Source organism: Psittacula echo (assembly GCF_963264785.1).
Source record: "Psittacula echo genome assembly, chromosome: 6".
NCBI classification, from domain to species: domain Eukaryota; kingdom Metazoa; phylum Chordata; class Aves; order Psittaciformes; family Psittacidae; genus Psittacula; species Psittacula echo.
This window is the reverse complement of record NC_137743.1, coordinates 67,500,851-67,522,989: the sequence shown is the minus strand read 5'-3', so window position 1 is coordinate 67,522,989 and position 22,139 is coordinate 67,500,851. Positions and strand designations below refer to the sequence as shown.

Genomic DNA, 22,139 nt, shown 5'->3' with positions numbered 1-22,139 from the left:
CGGCAGTGGGACTTTTTGAATGACATCATGTGGGACTTATTCTGTGTTTAAAAGGAGTATTTATGTAAATGAAACCCACCTCTAATTCCAGAGTGAAACATGAATAACTTAGCTGGATGGAACTCCCATATATCAGCATCTGTAGGAGAATCCCATTTTTTACAGAAAGCAACTGAAAATTCCCAAGTACATCCTGTTGTTAATGCGCTTCTTCCTTTGGTGTTACTGCTCATCAGTTAGCTCTGAGCCTGTGTAAATCAACTTGGCAGTGATGTGTGTTCTAGCATTGCAAATAAACAATTTGCCAACAGTGAATGAAAGACCTGAAATAGTGGTGACTTGAGCCTTGACTTATCTGCCTGGTGGGAGATGGAAAAATTTAATTAGTTATATTTTATTGGTGTAATAACTTTGTAAATAGTTTGAGAATGCAGGCATTTGATATACAGAGGACACCAAGTATGTGTCATAATCCACATCGAACCTTACTTTTTTTAATAGTTCATGTAAGTGAAATTTATTCAGCAGATTTTTCACTTCTGGTTCTTATGCTATTAAGTTCAAGTCTCGTTTGTCAGTACCATGGATACAATGCTATTAATGCATTCTTGCTTAGAAATGACTGGGGTTCATCTGCAGTACCTAATTCTTCAGAAGCAGATTCCTTTACCCTGTGAAGTATTGTACTTTGGTCAAAACTGCATGCAAGATTGACTGCAGAAGGTGTAATAAGGGAGTATAGTCTCCTGGAAGAGCAGGAGGGCCTATGAACTGTTCTTTTCTGTTTGGAAATGAGCCAAGAAAAGCAAAAGCAATGAAGACTGATTGTTGAAAGCTTTATAACAGGTTGTCACAATATGCATGTTCTCCTATGTTACTACTCTTACTTCAGGTCATTTGTGAACTCTTAACAGATGACTCCTACTTACATGAATTTTCAGGAAGGAAGAAGAGTTACCCTTTCCTAACAGATTTCAGATAACAGCTTCTAAAGGCAGAGCTTGTGCTATAACCAAAAGATGAGTAGCACATTTGGCTTTACTGAAGAGAAAAGGAAAGCTGGACACCTTACCCTAATAGTGAAGAATTTGGCCTTTTTAGTATATGGGATGTAAAATCATGTAGAATTTGAGTTGAGAGAAATTTCTTGAGCTATTCAAGAAATGAATAAAAAGTGTGTGTGTGTGTGTTATGAGACTAATCAACCAGGCTTACTGGAAAATTGCTGCATTTTGAACTTACTTGAAGTTGTCACATGGCTTTCCAGGGTTTCCTGGTGCATGTGGGATTTCACTAAACTGTAGTAAATGCTGCAGAGAAACTACTGGGGTATTGTTTCTGTTGGAGAAGAGAGATTGTGGAAACTTGGAAGAATAAAGAAACCCAGGGAGAGAAACAGCATTATGGTTAAGATGTTTCAGTCCAAGTCAAATCTTCAGGGGTATGCTGCCTGTGAAGTTTCTCAACTAAACAATGTGGAAACTTGTGAAATAAATTTATGCCTCTTTGCCTTAAGTTTTGGAAAAATAAATATGTACAACAAACTACAGACTCTGTATGTGTGTGCATTTTAAAAGAAAAGGTTGCACTGTAGTGCTCAGTAGTACTGTCCTGAACAAACTGGTCAGGTAAAGAAACTCCTCCTGCCTGTTAAATAACTGTTTTGGACAGAAGTTTGAAACAAAGTTGATGAGAAACAGGCCTCCTTCTCTACAAAATGCAGGATGCCCAAGTCTTTTATACCTTAACCACTGGACTGCAAAACTGCATGATCTTTGGTGCCGAGAGTCTTGTTCGCTTTGTTGCGGAGTAGCTCGTACAGTGAAGGTAGTACATGAAAACACAAAATCACTGCTGCTGTATTTTGAAGTGAGGTGAAAAAAATTTTTGCTCAGGGGTTATACCTGCACTTAAAATAGATACGTCTGGATTTGGTAATGTTTCATATTATAAATTCCTGTGAAATGCTTTTTGGTAGGTTGGTGTTGCACTGATTTGTACAAACGATCAGTTGATGTCACCTATTCCTGATGATCATTTGAGGCTCAGTGGCATTATGCTAATGATGACTAACGAATCTTAAGAAATGGAAATTAATCTGTTTAGAGGAGAAAGAAAAAAGAAGAACAATCTAGTTAAGTCCTCTACATTTTAAAGAACTAAACCACACTCTAGATATATGGTACTCTTCCCTCGTTTTTTTGCTGTGTTTTCTGTTTATTTAAGTTTCATAATGTGTACTCCTTGTCCTTAAGAGTAGAGTATAGGCAAGTGTGACTAGTTTGTGCCTTTTTATGCTTTTTTCTGTATTCATCTTTCTGTAATGCAGTAGAGATTGATGTTTAGGAAAGGGGCTGCAGAGAATGGTGATGGTTTGGTTTTGTTAGCTTTGTGGTACCCAAGGTGAAGGTGAGAAAACATCCTTATCTCTTGCTCCTGTTAGTAAATTGTGAAATAAATGGGGTTTTCTTTCTTTTGTCTAGCAAATTAGGCTGATTGTAGTGATAGAGTGGTTCTTCTGCATATGAAGGTATCTGTCTTGCTCTAATGTGGCATCTTTGTAATGAAAGTGTGAATTCTTCTGATGGCTGCCCAGGAAGTGAATCCTAACAGACGGAAGCATAGGAGGAGAACATTTCTATCACCAGCTTTGTTTTCTCCATTGTTTAAAATGACAATGGATGAGTGCTTTAAAGAGTGGCATTTTTCTGCCTTGTTATTGACTTAGTTGTGTGTCAGAAGGCAAGGAATTATAACAATTCTGACTGGGAAGTTGCTGCTGTTTCTTCTGAGGTATGTATTAGCTCTACAGTTCTGTCAGGCAAAAGGAGTTATTGGATTATTGCATTAATAGAGTTACTAGTTTCTGTGTTCTGAATGTGCATTGCTCTTGGTAGTGTGTTAAATTTGAGGATTTGCTCTTTCTGTGTGAGTTTGTGTACTGGTAGTTAGAAAAAGCAAGATAGTTTGCTAGGAAAACCATAGTGGGAGAATTTTCAGAGATTTTTTCCTTCAGAATGTTCTTGCATTCATGTTGTTTCTACTGCATTCAACAGCATTAACTTGCAGTACACAGCATCTGTCTTCCCAGGGATGGGCCCTTTTTTCATGGGCCTAGTGAATCAAAGCTTGAAGTCAACATGTTGTGTACCTGAATTTAACTAAGTCGTGCTATGTTGTAAATATTTTCTTGTGTATTTTTTTTAAACTCACTCTTTTGGATATTGTATTCTATTTATGCTTATTTCTAAGCACATCGCATTTAATGAAATGTCATTAAATCCTAATTTATTACACCTGACAGGTTTAGTGCTACCTTGAAATTCACTGTGGTAAGAAAAATATTTTGTCCAAATCTTGTATCATGAAATTTGCTTACTTGAAAAAAATATTTTTTCTTGGAAGTGTTAGAGGAAGATTGGAAACAAAACCAGTATAAGATCTTTTGCTTTTAGGTCACCACGCTTCAGAAATATTGATGTTGCATGCAAAGGCAGACTCTAATGGACCATATCTTCCTGAGTTAGGGAGTTAGTTTCAAGTGAGGCAGTATATCTGCTAATATTAAACAATGTATTGTGTTATTTGCAGCCAAATGGAAGTGGGATAGCACTACAAAGAAAAAGTTTTAAACTTGTTTTGTTCTATTTAAGCCTGTTGCTCTTAGCAGAGATGATGATCATAGATTTCCCCAGCTACAGCTTGGTCTCTCTGGGCCGTAGTTATCATACCAGGCATTGGGATAAGAAGAGAAGGGTGTTCTTCTGATGCTAGTAGAATTTTCTGCTGTTACAGATTTTACATATTTCAATATTTGATTTGTTTTTTTAAATATATTTATCAGTAAGCTGTTATAAAAATAAAGCTCAGTTTGAGCTGTGGACAGTATAGACTTTGGAACTGCAGTGCTGTTCAGAGAAGGTCTCTGTATAGGGTTGGCTAGGAGGTCACTGGCTAGGTCATGCCTAACACTCATTTGCACCTATGTGGTTGCTTCCAGCTGTGTGCAGCACTGCAGTGGTTACATCTTTTGAAAAGACATCTTGAGGTAGACCACAGAATTTAGAACACTCACCATAGAAGACAGCTTTTCACTGCTTTACAGAAAGGCACTGTACGCTCATGCAGACTTCATAGTGTTAAGTCACACCCTTCTCATTGTTGATATTAAAGCTATGGATTTGGGTGCTTTGCCTTCTACTTACTGTTAGTAAAGTAGTAAACTGTTGTATTAATCTTAGCATAGTGCTAATGAAATGTGTGATAATTTGAAGTGTTTGTTTTGAAATCCAGCAGTGTTCCAGTTATTTCTTTTGAGGCTGTTAAGTTGGAGGTCTTGATGACTCTGGTTTGCAGTTTCTGGTCTTCTGCAAGCGAGGAATTTGTGGAATTTCTCAGTGGTTCTGTCTTTGCCACTGTTTATGGTAGTGTTGTCGTTTGCTTAGACCAGATGAAGGTGTTTTTAGTCAACATCTTATCACAAAGTTTTCTGTTTGTGGGTTTGTTGGTTGGGGTTTTTTTTTTTCCTCACTCAGCTGGATTTTGAGAGTAATTTGGTTTAGAATATACCTGAAAAGATTAATGCCCATAAAGTTATTTGCTCATTTTAAAACAGCTTGAGAATCTGCAGAGGATAAAAGGCTTGCAGTTTATAAATTGCCATATGCATTTCCCATAGCTCTAAAAGCTTTTTCCATTTTTTTGTCAGGTAATTTGAACTTCATGACTATTTTGTTGTTGGTGTATGAAATGTGAACATGTCTGCTAACCCATTGCTGTTTATGGTGGAAAACATCACAGTTGTTTATTTGATAATGCCAGATGCTGCTGAACTTGTTTTCTGCTTTCTTTCAAATTGTTTGTATAACCTGATCACTGCTGGTTTTACTCACCATTGTATTAAAAATATGCCCTTGTCTTCCAAAAAAGTGGCTAAATGGTAACCTTAGAGGTGTGTTAGAGATAGCAGAATGCAATTGCCATTGGTATGTCTTATCCGTTTAGTAGTATGAAAACTGCTTGTTACAGATGACTGACTTCATGCCGCAGGGTTTCTGGTCTGGTTGAGTATAGTTTGTATAGTTGTCGGTATGATTCCACGCTTGGAAACTAGTTTACTTCATTTTATATTAATAATGCCAGAGAAATTAAAGAATGGTTAATGCTTTACATGGGAGGGGGGGAATCTTGTCTTTTATATGTTACACATCAAATAAGGAAGAAAGTTACTGTCATATATCTCTTGTTCTAGAAAAATGTTGGATTTTCATGTTATGAATTTATTTCTGTGCCAAAAGTCTTAGCTAATATACTTCAGTAATGAAACTTACAACTTTTATATTTCAGCAAAATTCCAGCCTTTCTGAATGTGGTGGATATTGCTGGTCTTGTGAAAGGAGCCCACACTGGCCAAGGCTTAGGAAATTCCTTCTTGTCTCATATTAACGCCTGTGATGGGATCTTCCATCTGATGCGTATGTAAACTTATTTATATGGTTTTTTTTTATAGCTTAAGGAAAGCATTGCTGTACTCAAATTTAAGAACTGTGGAACAAATACACATTACAGTTTCAACTTCTACCATTCAAATCAAATCCTCTCCTCTTCTACCTAATGGGCGCATCTTTCTTCATTGGCATTGTGCTGAAGACTTAGAAAGAAACTGGGTTTTTAGAAGTCTGCAGTAATGGTTTATTGCTTTCTTCTGCCAGCAGTGCATGCAAGTTGATTTGTTTAGTTTTATGAAGGGAGAGGAATGGAATGTGATAATAAAAGGGTGAAATGGAAGTAGAAAATGAAAATATGGAGCTAGTAGCGGACTCTGGAATTCTGTTTCTCATAGGGCAAGCCTCACTTTTTCTTTCCTGATTTCTGTGTGACTTTTATTGAGTCTTGAATACACACCATCCTGCCCCCGTCTCTGTGAATTTTGAACATTTTTCAGTTAGACCAAGGGCTTTGATTCTTTCTGCCATCACCTGTTACCACAGTGCAGAAATGGCCTTCAGAGTCATATTAACAGCACTTACAAACTTGGCACTTAACAGCTTGTTGAAAGTGTATGTTGGTTTGTAAAAAAGGCTTCTGGTCTGGAAAGATTGAACTTGATAATGTTTGTTCAGATTTGAGGAAACGGGACACCTTTGTTGCTGTCTTTTGGTTGGCCATTATTATACAGTGAGTGATGAAATAATAGAACAACAACAAAATTTATTTTGTGATTGGAGCAAAAAATTATTTTGTGGGCAGATTGTTTCTGAAACATAATCCAAAGGCATATGCAGTATTACTATTTGATAGTATTGATTTAGATGCTTAGAGCCCTTGTTCCCATGAGCTTGTTTTTTGAAGCGTATCTATACAGAGCATTTTGCTGTTGTGCCTCTACAGTCTGTATGCTTGGTGAGTAGGTAAGTATGCTACCTCAGTCAAATGCAATTTATTATGCATTAAGAACACCTAGACAATGATTCGACGCAGAGTACTGGTACTGTGTTTTCAAACAAGTGAGGCAAACTTTGCAGGGAAAGGTATTATGTTCATAGGCTTATACTGTTGCTAAACAGCATGCTATTGGGGACGGTGGACTTTAACGTCTTCTCGTACCTGGAACCTGTCTATAACTGTGCCAGGGTGGAGCATTACTTCTCCTTTGCAAACTTGGCCTCGTTATGTTTTTTATCTAGTAGTACTGTTTTCTGTTTAAAGTCTTCCGACATGTGCTTTCAGTAAAATAGAAAATTATTGATTGTAGCTAAGCAGTTAATAGTATTTAAGATGTTTCGAAAAGGTGAGGTCAGATCTTTACTGGATAGAGTGAATTAAGTCTTTTGAGCTTGTGCATCATTTAGGAATAAATTCAATATGTGAAGGCTGTATTAATACATCAGTATATTTTAAATATTTTTAACTACACAAGAATGATTGCTATAGTATCCCTAGAAAAAATGGCGGATCAGTTCCTCCAAATTCTGTTGCTAACCTGGCATTGTAATTACTGTTTTGCATGGTGTCAATTGAGAACAAGTGATAAACTTATTATACTTGCTCTGTTTTGATGCTTGTATCATAATGCTTGTTAAGGAACAGATTACTGCAATAGCCAGTGGAGAAGATCCATTTTAATCTATATGTTGAAAATCCTGAGCATTTGTTTTGGATAGCTATTGTGACAGTTAACACCATTTGTATTTTTTTCATAGGAATTGAGAGGAATGAGATTATTGTTGTGGGATTTTAAACCATTGTCGTGGTTTAAGCCCAGGCCGTAAATTAGAACCACGCAGTCCACTTCCCCCCCCAACCTTTCTTCCCCCTGCTCCTGGAGGGACGGGGAGGAGAATCGAAAGAATGCAACTCCCACGGGTTGAGATAAGAACAGTTTAATAACTAAGGTATAACACAAATCACTACTGCTACCACCAATAATAATAGTGATAAAGGAAATAACAAGCAAGAGAATACAACCGCTCACCAACCGGTACCTCACCCGCACCCCGCAGTGATCCAGCCCTTCCGGGTACTCTCAGTTCTACCTCCTGGGCATGACGTGCTGTGGTATGGAATACCTCTTTGGCTAGTTTGGGTCAGGTGTCCTGTCTCTGCTTCCTCCCGGCTTCTTCTCCTCCCTGGCAGAGCATGAGACTCACAAAGTCCTTGGTCAGGGCAAACATTCTGACCAGCAACTGAAAACATCAGCTTTATCAGTATTATTGCCAGGCCGAAAGTCGAAACACAGCACTGCACCAGCTACTAAGAAGGAGAAAAAATGACTGCTACTGCTGAACCCAGGACAGCCATTTGGACACTTATTTTGTAATAACTTCAATTTCTTCCAATCTAGTCTTTCATTTACTTGTTACATGTTTTAGTTTCTTTCAAGGATTCTGAAATGTAATGGTTATAAAAGAATTGTTGCTCTTCTTCTTTGGGAGCATAAAAGATAATGGAATTACTTTTTAAATAGCACTTTTTCCTTTTAAAATCTTATCACTTATGCTGCTGTTCTAGATGTTTTAACTACAACACAATCTAGTGATGAACTGAGGTAGAAATTCTGTGTGTTGACTGCCCAATAAACACAAAGTATTTTCAAAATATTACTTAGGAATAATAGTAATAAAAAAGCTAATGCAAAATTTTGTGATTGAGAGATGCAAAACTCTTTGGTTTTTGGTTGGTCCCGTCCCCCCCCGCAAAGTGCATATTAGCTCTACTTTCCTTTCCCCACAGTACTATAAAACTGAAGATTTGGCACTGAAAGCTACTAATAGCCCTCTAGTAAAGGAATAATAATAATAAAAGAATCTATTGGTTACACAGCACAGGCTCTAGTTAAAGCCTGTAACTCACTGAAGTTTTCAACATACCATGCCAACCTATATTATAAAAATGTATTAAACTTTTAAAATGCTCTAATGTTTTTATACCCACCCACCTGTCAAAATTGCTTCCAGTCTAAAATTCCCTTTTTATGTGTCTGTGGCATACCTGGAATTTGCAGTTTGTATCAGATTACAGAAACTATGTAAACTGTTTTTGTATATCCTTAAACATTCCAGATCCTGAGAGGACGGAGCTTCATTGTTGCCCTTTACCTTTACCTTTAGGTGTTTGGCCCAAGTTCTGATGGGACTGTGTGTGTTTAGGAGCCAGTGCCCTGAGGCTGTCACTTTTCAGAGGTAGGCACTGCATCTATGCAGTCTGATGGAAGCTAACTTAAAAGGAAGCCGGACAGATTGCTCCTATTAAAGGGTAATAGGCAGTGGACTGGAAGGTGAGGCTTTGTATACTAGCCAGCTGGAAAGGAGATGTTGCTGAAGATGAAGAGATGAGTGCACATCTTAAAGAGCTGAAGTAGGAAGTAATCTGTGGACCATGCTTTTTCAAAGCATGAAACATTTAGTGCTTTTTTTCACTAAGGTTTTGAGTTGATCTGGAACCAGTTTTCACCTTTGAGCACTGAAACCTCCCTGTCTTTATGCTGTTGCGGTATGCACTACAATGGCTAGTATGTGAAGCCGATCATTGTGGGGTTTTGTGATGTAGATTTCAAGGTCTGCATGCCTGAGTATATTGAAGAAAGAGCTTGTTAAGGCTTTGACTAGTTTGGTTCAGTCGGCATTTTTTGGAAAAAGCAGTTTGAGAATTAACTCACTCAAGTTGTATTAATTAAGGTAATGATGGGCAGGGAAGTAGCTATCTAGGAATGGAGAGCTTTTGTTGAGTATGATAAGACAAACTTTGGAAATCTCACTGGACATATTTTATAGTCTAGGCTAAAGGTTTTGATCCTGTTTCCTTCATTCGTTAGAATGTATTAAGCTATGTTTTTTTTACGACAAAAGGTTGTGGATTTTTTTTAGCTGCTGTAACAGAAATCACTGTTATTACCTTCTTGTGTTATGAGATGATTTTTGACGAAGATTGTTGCCTCTCAGTTTATCCACCACAGGATGCACAGGTGAGCTGCAGCTGTAGTACTCTCAAGGTAATTATAACTACGCTTCTGTTGGAACTGTGAAAGTTCTGTGTGATGTTTACCTAGACTGTTTCTTGCATGGCGTAAAGCTGAGGGAAAACAGGATTTATTTCTGTCTAATTCTGTACTTCATTTGAAAAATAAAAGTATTCCAACTTTGAACTGGTTATGGATTTTCAGCCTTCAAATTTCCATATCCTGGATACACTGTTAGTTTCCCTGGGAGCTACAGTGTTCATTAAATCAGTGAAAACATCGGTTTTATGTCTAACATATTTTAATATATCTAAAGAAGCAGCAACGTGTGTGAGAACAGCACATGGTAAGGTAACAGCGCAAGTAAAAGAGAGGCAGGTTTGTGTTGAGCACCACTGTATTTTTGTACATGATAGTAACAGTATGAAGTAGCTCAATAAATAAGGCAAATAAGCTTTCCTATGCAGAATTACATTCTTGGATTTTGATACTTCCTGTATATTTTTTTTCCATTAAAGTGTACAAACTGAAAATGCATGACTGACATTTAAAAGACACCATTTGATTTCAATACACTTAAAAATATTTCAGAGGTTATCCCAGTTTCTTAGGGGCAGGGGTATATTTTATTTTTGGCCAAATGCAATGGTGAAAACCTCAGACAGATACACTTGCTTACTTAACTGGCTGAATGAATGGGAAACTTAATTTATAAATTGTTTTCTGTTCTGGATAATGGTGTCTACAGCATTGGTACCATAGTAATGTGACACATGCTTTAAAGTAGTTACAGCTTTGTTAATCTTCCAAGATTCACTGTTTAATTTGAAACATTTGACTGTAAATATTCCATGTTTCAGTGTATTATGGTTATAACTGGGGCAGCAATGTTTTGGTGGTGGCTGAAGGCAGGCTCTTTGAAGATTGTAGCAGTGTTTCTTCCCAAGTTGCGGAGTTTTAACCTCCTTTCAACTTTTATGGCAGTTCAGTCACAAGTACTTGTGGAAAATCACTTTCTTTGTATGGTGGGCTAAGAATGGCAACCTTGTTGCAAGTGTAAATTTATAAATTACTCTTAAATAATGCTTTGGTGAAGAAAATTGTAGATGTCAGCATTTGGTCCCTGCTACAGCTCTGAAAAGTTTTTTAAATGTACTGGATGATAAGCAGCTAGAGTTCTTAATGTTCTTGAGTTTCTCTTCCCACTGATATCCCAAAGTCCTAGTTTTTTAGAAAAAATTTTCCACATTTTTCTCTTTATTTTTAGTTTCTTTGATGAAAGCCAGTCTTTCTCTTCTAAGTTAAAGAAATTGGAAGGAGATTTGTCTATGAAGGTATTTTGTTATGAAATGTTCCTTTTTAATAAATTAAAAAACCTTAGGATTTGATGCCCAGTGTTTGAAGTAGGGCATGCAACATTGGCTTTTGTGGCAGAACTTGAGAGCTCACCTGCATGCCATCACTTAGTCTTACAGACCTGCAGAGGAAAGTGTGAGTTGCCTGCAGTGACACGGTGCTGGGGGAGTGCAGGCAGGAAGGAATGAGGAGCTTCTGCTTTACTCCTGTGCCTGGAAATGCTCTGACTCCTCAGCTGCCTTTTAGGGGCAGGATGGGGAGCTTGGCAACTGATAATCCATGAAATGTTGTTCTTTGTGACAAGAGTGAAAGAGCCATGAAGCTAGGTAAACATTCCCTGCAGTCTTATAGAGGTGACTGATGTGACCAATGTGAATTGGTTCCTAAGAAGCTTTAATTGCTTTTACTCCAGTTTTATGTCTGTTATAACTGGAAATGTTTAGTACACCCTGGGGTTCTGCCTCCTTCATGATTTTAGGTAACTTCTATAATAGATATAATTTAAAACTTGTATGGATATGAATCATGTAAGTTGAGTGTTTATTCTTGCTTGAGATGAAGACTAATCAAAACTGAGTTGACAATATTTGTACTGATTTTTGCTCAGCATTTAAAATCAAGTTGACTTGGCTTTATTTTTTATTATCATGAGGGTTATTGGGAACTCACAGTAATACTGCCAGTGTTTTGATTTGCCTGTAAAAATCAGTGGTGATGACAAAGTTATTTAACTGGGTAAGATGCCTCCTCTGTTCTGACTTATTGTTTTGATTTTTCTATTAAAATGTATGTATTTTCTGTATAAAGATTCTAGTCATTCTGTAGCTTTTATGTACTTGAGACAGTGCATTTTCCACCCCCTCTCCCATGTTCTCTAAGAAGGAACTGTACCTGCTGATTGTTGCTCCTGGAAGCTGACTGCTGTGGAGAGAAGGCATATGATGATATCACTTAGCCATACTCCACTGCACTAGCATTTCCCTGAACAAAGTATGAGTCTCATCTCCTCCCTTCAGCATGTGTATTCTGTGCATTGGGAATCATGGTGACTCTACGCAGCTGTAGCTCGGCTGTGTCACTTCTAATGTGTGAAGCTGTTTTTTCATCTTTGTGATGTGTCAAAATTGAGTTTGAAATTATGTAAACATAGCTGTCTTACCAGATTTTGTCTTTCACATATTTCAGTTCAATTATTCGAAGCTGCATTGTTTTATAATACTGAACATAATTGTCACCTGTTAAAATTAGGGTTCCTTGTTTATGAACACAAACCTTTCACTGCTGAGCTACCAAAGTTTAAGAGTAGTTTGAACATATAAAGCTTGTTAGTATTACAAAATAAAGATGTATTTCTGTATGCTGTTGAGTAGATAATAGTTCTTAATGAGATTTTTCTCTTCCTTCTTATTTGTTGTTAGAGTAACTAAATTAACACTTAATAAAATATTTGGAGTAGCTCACAGTTCAGCTGAACTTCCAGTTAGCTTAGAGTGACTTCTCTGTATTAAAACCAGAAATTGTGAAAGCTTTCAAATTGAAGTGGTGATTGTGGCCATGTGGGAAACTTTATTGTATTAACCTAAGGCACTTTTTATTTAATATTGTAAAGTGGTTTGATTCGGGGAAGAGGCTTTGGATAGGGCGTTCATTTCTTCATTTGTTTTTATCTCAAAGTTGTGATAAAAACTCTAATCTTTTTAGCAAAACCTTAATGAAACTGAACTAATTTTTATTAGGAAGGCTACATTTGCATTGTGTTGCAATTTCAGAATATCAGGTCACCAAAACAAACCAGTCTCCAAGGTAGTTTGTCTTAGGCCATGTGTTAATTTTACCTCAGCATTCAGACATGAAGACCACCACCTTGAAAGGGAAGGGAGGCTAACAGATTTATTCTCAGAGATGCATGTACATTTGCTTATCAGGTTTTTGTTATATAAAAAGGAAATGCTTTTTTTGCGGGAGAGGCAGATTTTTCGGAGGCTGCTTAGCTTTATTTTACTTCAGATCTTTTGTTAGTTTAGATGATATGAGCAGAAGTAGTGGAGTATCACAGTATGTTAGAGATTGGAAGGGACCTCAAAAGATCATCTAGTCCAATCCCCCTGCCAGAGCAGGAACACCTAGATAAGGTTACACAGGAATGTGTCCAGGCGGGTTTTGAATGTCTCCAGAGAAGGAGACTCCACAACCCCCCTGGGCAGCCTGTTCCAGTGTTCTGTCACCCTCACTGAGAAGAAGTTTCTTCTCAAGTTTAAGTGGAACCTCTTGTGTTCCAGTTTGTACCCATTACCCCTTGTCCTATCATTGTTTGCCACTGAGAAGAGCCTGGCTCCATCCTCGTGACACTCCCCCTTTATATATTTATATACACTAATAAGGTCACCCCTCAGTCTCCTCTTCTCCAAACTATAGAGACCCAGCTCCTTCAGCCTTTCCTCATAAGGGAGATGCTCCACTCCCTTAATCATCTTAGTTGCCCTGCGCTGGACTCTCTCCAGCAGGTCCCTGTCCTTCTTGAAGTGAGGGGCCCAGAACTGGACACAATATTCCAGATGCGGTCTCACCAGGGCAGAGTAGAGGGGAAGGAGGACCTCTCTCGACCTACTGACCACCCCCCTTCTAATACACCCCAGGAAGTACTGGATTTCTCCTCCTTACAGCACTTCTATACCTGCAAGTAGAAAGAGATTGCACGTGTAATGACCACTAGCTGAATTTGATCAGGACTTGGCACTTTTCTTGATACTGAACCACATTCTGTGTGGTAATGAACAAGACTGCGGCAAGTGCCTTCTGAAAACAGATGAAGTTCTGAAGCAAACAATGTTGTATAGAGGAATTCTATATGCATACAAGTCTTCCCCTTTTAAATAATGTGAGGCAGCCAGAAGGAAACATATTTGAATAAAGTTGGTGGGTTTGTTTGGTTGGTTGGTTGGTTTTTGTTTTGGTTTGGTTTTTTTTTCTTTTAGTCACAAAAATCAGTTTGAGGCCAAAAAAACCCAAATCTAACCCACAAAATGTCCAATAAAAAAGAGATTGGAAGAAGTAATGAGTCATGAAAGGCTACTCTTCAAGAGTGATCGCCTCGACAAAAGATTTGTTGCAGAGAAACACATGCAGTTGTCATTAGTGTCATGTACTAGCCTTAAGCTATCTTGAAGAGCTAGTGCTCTCTAGTGCTGTTGGATTTTTCTCTCTTGATCCAATCATCTTTTTGCTCAGGAAAAGTGTTGGCAGGGAGAGCAAATCCACATACAGACAACTGCTCCAAGAAGCTTCTTGAGAATAACTACATAGGATTGGAGTAAGCATTTGTGTAGTATCCAGCAGCAGAGACAGTGGATGTAAGTGAAATTGGGAGTAGGTTACATGTGAGACCAGGCATCCCATTTTGTAGTACAATGGCTCTTACCTTTCTTGCATGCCTGCTCTTCAATACAATGATATGGGAAGAGGCCCTAGGATGAAGGCTTATGCTGCAAAGCCGTTGTCTGTTGTAGTCTACTTTGTAGAAGAACATGAAGAGCAGAAAAGAGCTTTGTGTGCATTTTGGACACTATTTTTGTAGTACATTATTGGCCCAGATATTGGTAGTGGACTTAAAGGATGGGATTCTTCCAGATCTTCCAACATGCAGCTTCAAATAGTGCTACCACTAATCCTAAACCTGCAAGAGGGAGATGTTCTGAATACCCACATCCTGTTTAATAGGTCAGTGCGAGTGAGGAAACAACTAGCTTAACTCGGCCAGCTGTGGAAAACTTTTATCAGTTTTCTCACTTGGGCAAATAAGATTAATACAGGAAGGAGAGTAACCTAAGCTAAACTATTGCAGAATAATTTTGCAAGACCTGTCATTGACCATACTGGAGCATAATATTAGTGTTTCTGAGATCTAGGAAGTCACACTGTAAAATCACCCTCACCTCCTGTTTTGTTGCTGGGGTTTCTTTGCTTTTGGTGTGTATATATGAACACAATTTACGGGTTTGTACCTCAGAACTGTTTGCAGTATGCTGTTTGCAGGTTTGTCTCCCACAGAGGAGTGAATTTGTTTTCCTGGGCTTGTGGGTGCAGATTGTGGAACAGGTGCTGGAAAATTGTCAGCACTCCGAGTTAGCCTTTGTTTTTATTCAACAGTGAATTACATTGCCAAGCTGAGTGAAAGAGGTACCTGAGCTTTAATCCATATTCCTCTAAGACCACATTACTGCAGTTTAAAGTACAAATTAACTCAGGTAAGGGTTTTAAATAGGCTTTATTCTGAAACTTGTCTCAGGTAATTGTTATTCTGAGACTGGAATAAGGTGCCCCAAATATATGGGTATGAGAAGCAAAAATTTTAACATTGCAGAGTGGTATCATTTTAATGCCTGATAATTAAATAAATGTCTCAAGGATATACTTCTTCAGAAAGAGTAAGATGAGAGCTGTGAATGCTCAAATGTTTTTGTTACTAATAAAAAACTCCAAAGTTTGTTTTATATTGAAGTTGTCTGTTGATGTTGCAAGTCAGATTTTGATTGTACAGTACCTAGGAGGTTTTTTTTCCGTCTCAAGTATTTTAAAGTCTGTGATTTTAGTTAATTACTTATGCTCATTGAGAAGGAAAATTATTCTTGCATTCTTCTCTAGCCTTTATTGTAGTTTGATACTGCTGGAATTGTAAGTCTCATATTAATTGAAGTTACAATGGCTTTTGGAGCCCACTTTGTCATTCGTCTTTAGCCTTATATCCTGTGTCTCTCTGTGTGCAATTCCTTTTTCATATCGGAACAGATGAAAACATAAAAATTTCTTGTCTAAAGGCCACCACCCTTGCTAGAGTAGCAGCATCTAATGCCATTCTATTTATAGATGAAACTTGTTAAGTTTCCTCAGCAGGGACTATGACCTCGTAGGCCAGAAACAGGAGAGCTACCTACTGAGCTACAAGGGCAATCTCTCAATTCTAAAGAATACATAGAAAATTTCTAATATACTGTACTGTGAGTCATAAAGTACTTGACCAGTAAGCCCCCCCCATCCCTGAGAATAAAAACCAGGCAGGTTCTTTTTAGAAGTCATTGCTATTATTTGACCTACAACTACTTTTATTATAGTTCTGTGTGTCATATGGCAGTGTGTAATTGCTATACAGATGAGACATAAATCTCTGTAATGCTTCAAAGAAATTATCAGTATGTGATAGTGTTAGAGGATGTTCAGGTGAAACATGTTTACCTGTTTGAATAGGTGTTATTACTGATGGTGTAGGATATCCTGGCTTTAAGACAGTGAGAATTTAATACTTTTGAAGTAATTCTTTTTTCCTGCACCATGGACTTTCTTGAAAGCTTGAAGGGAAAAACACTACAGGTTTGCTTGTGTGTTTTGGGTTTTTTTTTCCTGATTATAGTATGAATTGTGAAAGCCTCTTTTCCTTTGGTTGGAAGAAGGCCACCTCAGGGTAAAATCAACAATGCTTTGCAAGCATTTGGTAACAGAAGAAGAGAAGTGGCTGACTGTTAGTAAGCATCACTTTCATTAGGTGCAGTGATTGCATCAGAAAGGTGAGTGGTTTGTAGACTGAGGATATTATAGCTTTCTTTTCGGAAAGCTGCTTTCTCAAAAGTGCATTCTCCAGAAGAGACAGTGAGTTAGATTTGGGGTTTTTTGGTTGTGATGTTTTTCTTTCTTGCTTTTAGTATTCTTTTTCTTAATGCAGAGTTTTACTGAAAACTTTGAAATAGGCTCTGCACTATTTGTTTCTTAATTTATCCATAGATGGCTCTGCTCCCTACATGGCTGAGGGCATAGACCTGTGTTGGGTTTGGAAACAGCAGTGGGAGCTAACTGTTGACACTCAGGGGGTCTTCATCATTGTCCTTCGTTGCTCCAGAGTTGAAAATGGCAAGCAAATATGCAAGTGTGTCAGTATCAAATGAGCTGATTTAATTACTTCTGAGGCTGATTAGGTGAAATTAGGTGAGTTAATATTAAAATAGACAAGGAGCACTCACAAAAGTGACTATGATGCATTATCTGTGGAAGTGGTGGCCTCCAGGTGAGGGGAACCAATGCTTCGGCTTCTGCTAGAGGTGCAGGAAGAAAGCTTTTAGTGCTTTTGAGGCAAGAAACCAAGTTACTCTGAAGATTCTTCTTTCTCTCTTTAAATAGGAACTAAAGTCTAAGAATATTAAGTAAAAAGTCTGGAATTACTAAATGAAGGAGGATGAAATATGTTTGAAGAAGAACATTTGTCAGCTCTGTAAATGTTCTTTTGTGCTGGTTTATTTTATTTTATGAAAAAGAATTTTGCCAAGTCATGGGCTTGTGTTCAATTCATGTTCCTAAAACAAACGTGCACATCATTGGACAGATGTTCACTGTATTTACTTTATGCTTTCAAGTTATTTTGAATATACTTTATGCTCTGCTGGGTCTTTTGGCCCTCAAAACGTATGAATTTAATTCTCCGTCATTGTCTGTATTTCTTGTATTGGTATTTCCATGATGTATGTCTGTGATACTGCTGTGTACCGAACAGTAAATATTGCAAATGAAGACCAGGAGGAAGCTGGCTCTGGGTTTCTTATGCTGACTACAAGTTACTTATCCTAGATAAACTAAACAAGGTTTCTAGCTCAGTTAAGACATGTAACTGTAAGAATTAAATATAATTTCTTTTTGCGTGTGTGTGTGTCTCAAGCAAATCTGTCTGAGATCCTTGTGGTGTCAGTTCAGAGTGCTTCCTTTTTCTTTGCCTATAGTCCGTCAAGTGCTTAAAAGTTCCTGGCAGCAGTTAGTGTACATTAGAAAGCTGGAGAGCTATCTGCTTCTACCAAAGGAGTTGCTTTAGAGGTCACACCTAAGCAAAAGCTGTCATTCAATTCAGATGTAACCTTTTTCAGTCTATGAGAATGTTTGATAACCTGGCAGAAAATCCTTTGGTTTGATTTTCTTTCAGAATGGCCATTTATTGGAGTAGTCCTGGTTTCCACAATGACCAAAGTGCCGCTTCTAAAAAAAACCAGGTGTGTGCCCCTTCCCAAGTCACACTTTGTGCCTAACTTGTACATTGGCTAAGTCTCTCTTTTGGTAGCTGAAGCAGCTCTGTACTCCAACACCTTTTCTCATCTGTATGCTGCCACTTTCTCCTGTGCTGTTGGAACTGATTGTAGAACTGTGTAGTAAAAGGGCTTTTGGTTTATAAAAATAACCGTATTCTTCTTGCTGGGTTAATTTAAAAATAGGTCATTTCTCTAATCAGATTTAACATGTAATCCAGCAAACAGTCATGCTGTTCTAGCTGAGGGAGTGTTTAAGCTTGTACAGTAAGTTGAAAAATGTTTGTAAAAAGGCAGTCATAGGAAATATGGGATGCAAATTGCATTATTTTTATTAGCACTTTTTTTTTCTCTTCCAAGTCTGCAAAACTTGGAGATGTTTCTGTCAAACCTTGCATGTTGTCCACTGGAACCTGAGGAAAACTGACTTTTTGATGACTGTTATGATTGCTGGAGATGTTAGTGAAATGCAGGGTTTGGTTGCAAGTGTGCCTGTATGCTATTGCTATGAAGATAAAGTATTGATGTGGAAATCTGCTGCCTGCTTTTGGTGAGCCTTCAACAAAGATGGTTGGCATTTTTCCAGTGTGCTTTTCAAAACTTCTTTTCTGTCATGATGAAGCCCAGCTTCCTATTGGCTAAGGATAAAGTTGTACTTTTCTGCTTGGATTTACAGGTGATCATTTATTAACCAGTTATCGATGGTATCTCAGCAGAAAACCTAATGGTCTGGGGTTTTTGTTCTGTTTGGAAGTTGCATTTTCTACTCTCAGGTTTCTCTCAGTTATTTTTTAGTGTATTTCAGGATGTATTTTTGTCCTGAAATCTTATGCAGAAGAATAAAATTAGCATTGGGCTGGATTTAAGCTCTGGATGTTGATGTTAGCAGTAGTTGCTAGAAATGCTGTGAAAGCTGCTATTTGAATATTGGTGCCAAGGGGTCTCTAGCCTCAAATGACATCCTGAAGCCTTAATGCCTAGAGGCAATTAATAAAATGAATTAAATATCAACCCAACCATTTGCTCTTCTGGAATACTTCTGAAATGCAACTTTCAGTTCTTATTTTGAGTTTCACAGTTAAAGCGGGACTTCATCTGGTTTTGGGTACAACAGCACAAGATTCTGCAGAACCTCAGTGTTTATCCTTAGATATGGAATTAGTTTTTGGAGTATTCAAGCATTAAATGGTGAAGTTCTTTTCTGTTAAAGTTAGTTTAAAAGGCTGTCTTTATGAAATCAAAGACGAGTGCTTCTTTTTCCCTTCTTTCTGCCTTCTTCCTTCTCTTCCCCCACCACCATCCCATCATACAGGTTTTTCTCCCAGTAACGATGATGGCAGATAAGCTTCCATACCTCAAACTCACTTTACTAGTTTTAAACTTTTAAAATACGTGTGAGCATAGGTTTGCATTTCAGTACTTACTGAGATAGCTGTTACTGAGATAACAGTTCCTTGAGACTTATTGAATATTTTTATGCACCAAGCTTTGGTAATTTGATGTGAAAATTGATGTCTCAAAACCAAACAGGAGTAGGAATGGGAAGTCAAGTGTGTGAAAGAGTTGCAAAAGGGGGGAAATACGTAGCTACAAGAATGTAGTCTACCTGAGAGGGATTGCTTGCTTTCAGAGAGAATATGGAAAGAAGCAGAGGAAATCTGAAAGATAGGCAGTCTAAGACTCCGGGTTGAGCTGCTCTGCACTGCTCTGAACTGTCACAAAGCAGAAAGATTAATCCAGTGAACATCACCATAGAAATTGTGTGTGTGTATGTATACATGTAGTGTGCAAGATAAAAATATTGATGTGTCATATTTTTTAATTGTTAGGGATGGTATGGTGAAATTACCATGCAGAGGAAAAAGTCTAATGTCTTGGTATGTGCCTTTAATCTATCCAAAACAGCAAACACTAAGATGTTTTAATCATAAGCAGATGGTTATTTCATAGTTTAATTACAAGGCAGAATATGAAGATTGTTTTGGTATGCTTATTGCATTTTTGCCTTCTCAACTTATCATCCAATTTTTTCTAATGTAACTAAATCAGTCAGTGCCACTCTAAGTTCCCTTCAAAAAATGTATTTATTTTTAATTTTAATGTGAATTACTTGTGTATTTATAGTGTCCTTTATTTTGCCTGGAAAATGCAAGTGTGAAGTATTATCCTGCATTCTGTGTAGTGTAGATGTTTTAATTATTTTATTTTACATAACTCTGTGTGCTTAAAACAAACCTGTTTATGGGACTGTACAGTATTTAGGAAGAACCCAATGTGCTTCTGTAATACCACTCTTGGCCCAAAACTGCATCAACAACCAAAACAACAATGCAAACGTATCGCTCTTTCAGTTGGTTTAAAGACCTGAATGTAAAAATGCACTTCCAGCTGTGCTACAATATTCAACTATTGTTTGAAATAGATATATAAGAGACAGCCAGAAAATATGAAATTTCTTGTCTTAAATTGATTTAATTTATATGTCACAAGATGCTGTTTAAATATTGAGTGCTTTGTGGAATTACAAAACAGTGTGAGAGTAGGCAGAGTTTAAATCAGTGGGACCCAGAACCTTACCTCAGTTTGTGCTTTTATCAAAATGATGGATAATTTTCCCAGAGCCATAGTTCATCTTTGTAGTTAGTGTGTTGAGCTTTTATTTGTAGCGATTGTTTAGTCATTATGATAAAACATATTATAAAAATTTTGATAATGAAGAGTTAAAAAGCTCCCAGTGTTTTCTTTTTAGAAGCCACCTGTTGCCTTAGATGCGTAAGTATATAAATTCTAACAAAGTGCTCATCACTTGTCAGCCATCAGTGGCAGCATAAAAATTACTTGTGGTGCTTGCTTTGCAAGAAGTTCTTTTGTGTTTGTGACATCAGCTTTGTTTTATACAATTAAAGTATTACACGCTAGAATAATCTAAATTGCAACCACTAAACGGTGATGTAGTTCTTTTTTCATAGAGCTGAATTTGTTTACTGGTTGTATACAGCTATTGACTACTGTTTAACATGACATGTCCCTTTTGCCTTGAACAGTCTTTGGAAAAGGTGTTTTTTTGTGTCCTGTTCTTGTCTCCCACCCCCTCCATTCCTCCGCCTTTCTCCATTATGGAAGGCTTTTCTTGTACTTTTTTTAACAAGTAGATATAAATACATGTTAGGCTTCAGTATTTTTTTTTTCCAACTGGCAAATTAGTGGCACATGATGATATTGCAACAGAGAAAAAAGCCTTGCAGTAAAGCGATCTGGACTGCGGGAGATGTTTTGTTCCATACGAACACATTTTGATATGAACGGAATAGTTTTAGTTTATGTGGTTTTAAATAAAACCCTAAAGCAAACTCTCGTTTTCATAACACACACAGGGTTTTCTGATTCTGACCCTACTGTAGTAATGACTGTACAGATACCTGTGGAATGGCTTTCTCTGCTGGAAATACCTAATCTGTGATGTTCTGTTCTTCTTTTATTGCTTTTATTTTTTTGTTTATATGTCTTTCAACTTCAAAGTGAATGGGAAAAATTTGCATGTGACTGGGTTATGATTTCTTAATGTTAAATTGTATTCCTTGAGTTAAACCAGATACTCAGTGCTATAGAAATATGTGGAAAATACTGCTGTGTCCTCCTTGAATTCTGTAGGCTTGAGTGAAAGGTGATCTTTTTTTTTGTGGATAGTTCAATAAAGCAGGTAAAATTAGTATAGTTTTTTGTATATTGATTGTGCTAAATATGCAATAGGTCTGTCTTTGTTGCACATAACCTTAGGAAAGGAAGCACATCTCTTAAGAATCTCCATATGCTTAAAATTACTTAAAATTATCAGAGGCATAGTTCCCATTTGAAGAAATTAGGTTATAAGAAAGCTACATTATTACTGATTTTTATATTAAATTGCTTTGGTTTTGTAGGGAATACTTGACAACTGTGTAATTCTGTAGCAGTTTGCATGCAGGAGTTACTGGCTCTGCTGAATCTGTGATAAAATCTCTGGCTGCATATTCATCCTAGAGCATTGAAGGCTGCCATTAGCAATCACCCTGTCACTGCTCCTTGGGCCAAAAGAACTGAGGCAGGCATGTATAAGCTCAATTTTCCTATTCTTTCACATAATATTGATCTGGTAACTTATCCTTCTGAGGAATACTGCAGATTAGAGACCACTTGCCCTAGCAGATCGGTTTCTTCTTTTTCCTCAGACCTCCTCCCTCTTGTGCTGATGGTGAAGTGAAATAAATCCAACTCTGTTTGTGCATGTGTTC

The 22,139-nt window shown here is 37.5% G+C and overlaps 1 protein-coding gene across 2 annotated transcripts in view; it reads left to right on the top strand.

The window, feature by feature from the left end:
• The window catches only part of OLA1 (Obg like ATPase 1), a 102,630-nt gene that overhangs the window by 6,811 nt on the left and 73,680 nt on the right, over positions 1–22,139 (top strand). Inside the window, exon 4 of one of the 2 annotated variants that reach the window (XM_080620578.1) lies at positions 5,347–5,474. The exons of the other annotated variant lie outside the window; for it this stretch is intronic. Within the exon in view, the coding sequence (XP_080476704.1) occupies positions 5,347–5,474 (128 nt within the window). The remainder of the gene's footprint in view (positions 1–5,346; positions 5,475–22,139) is intronic. 2 annotated transcript variants of the gene reach the window in all.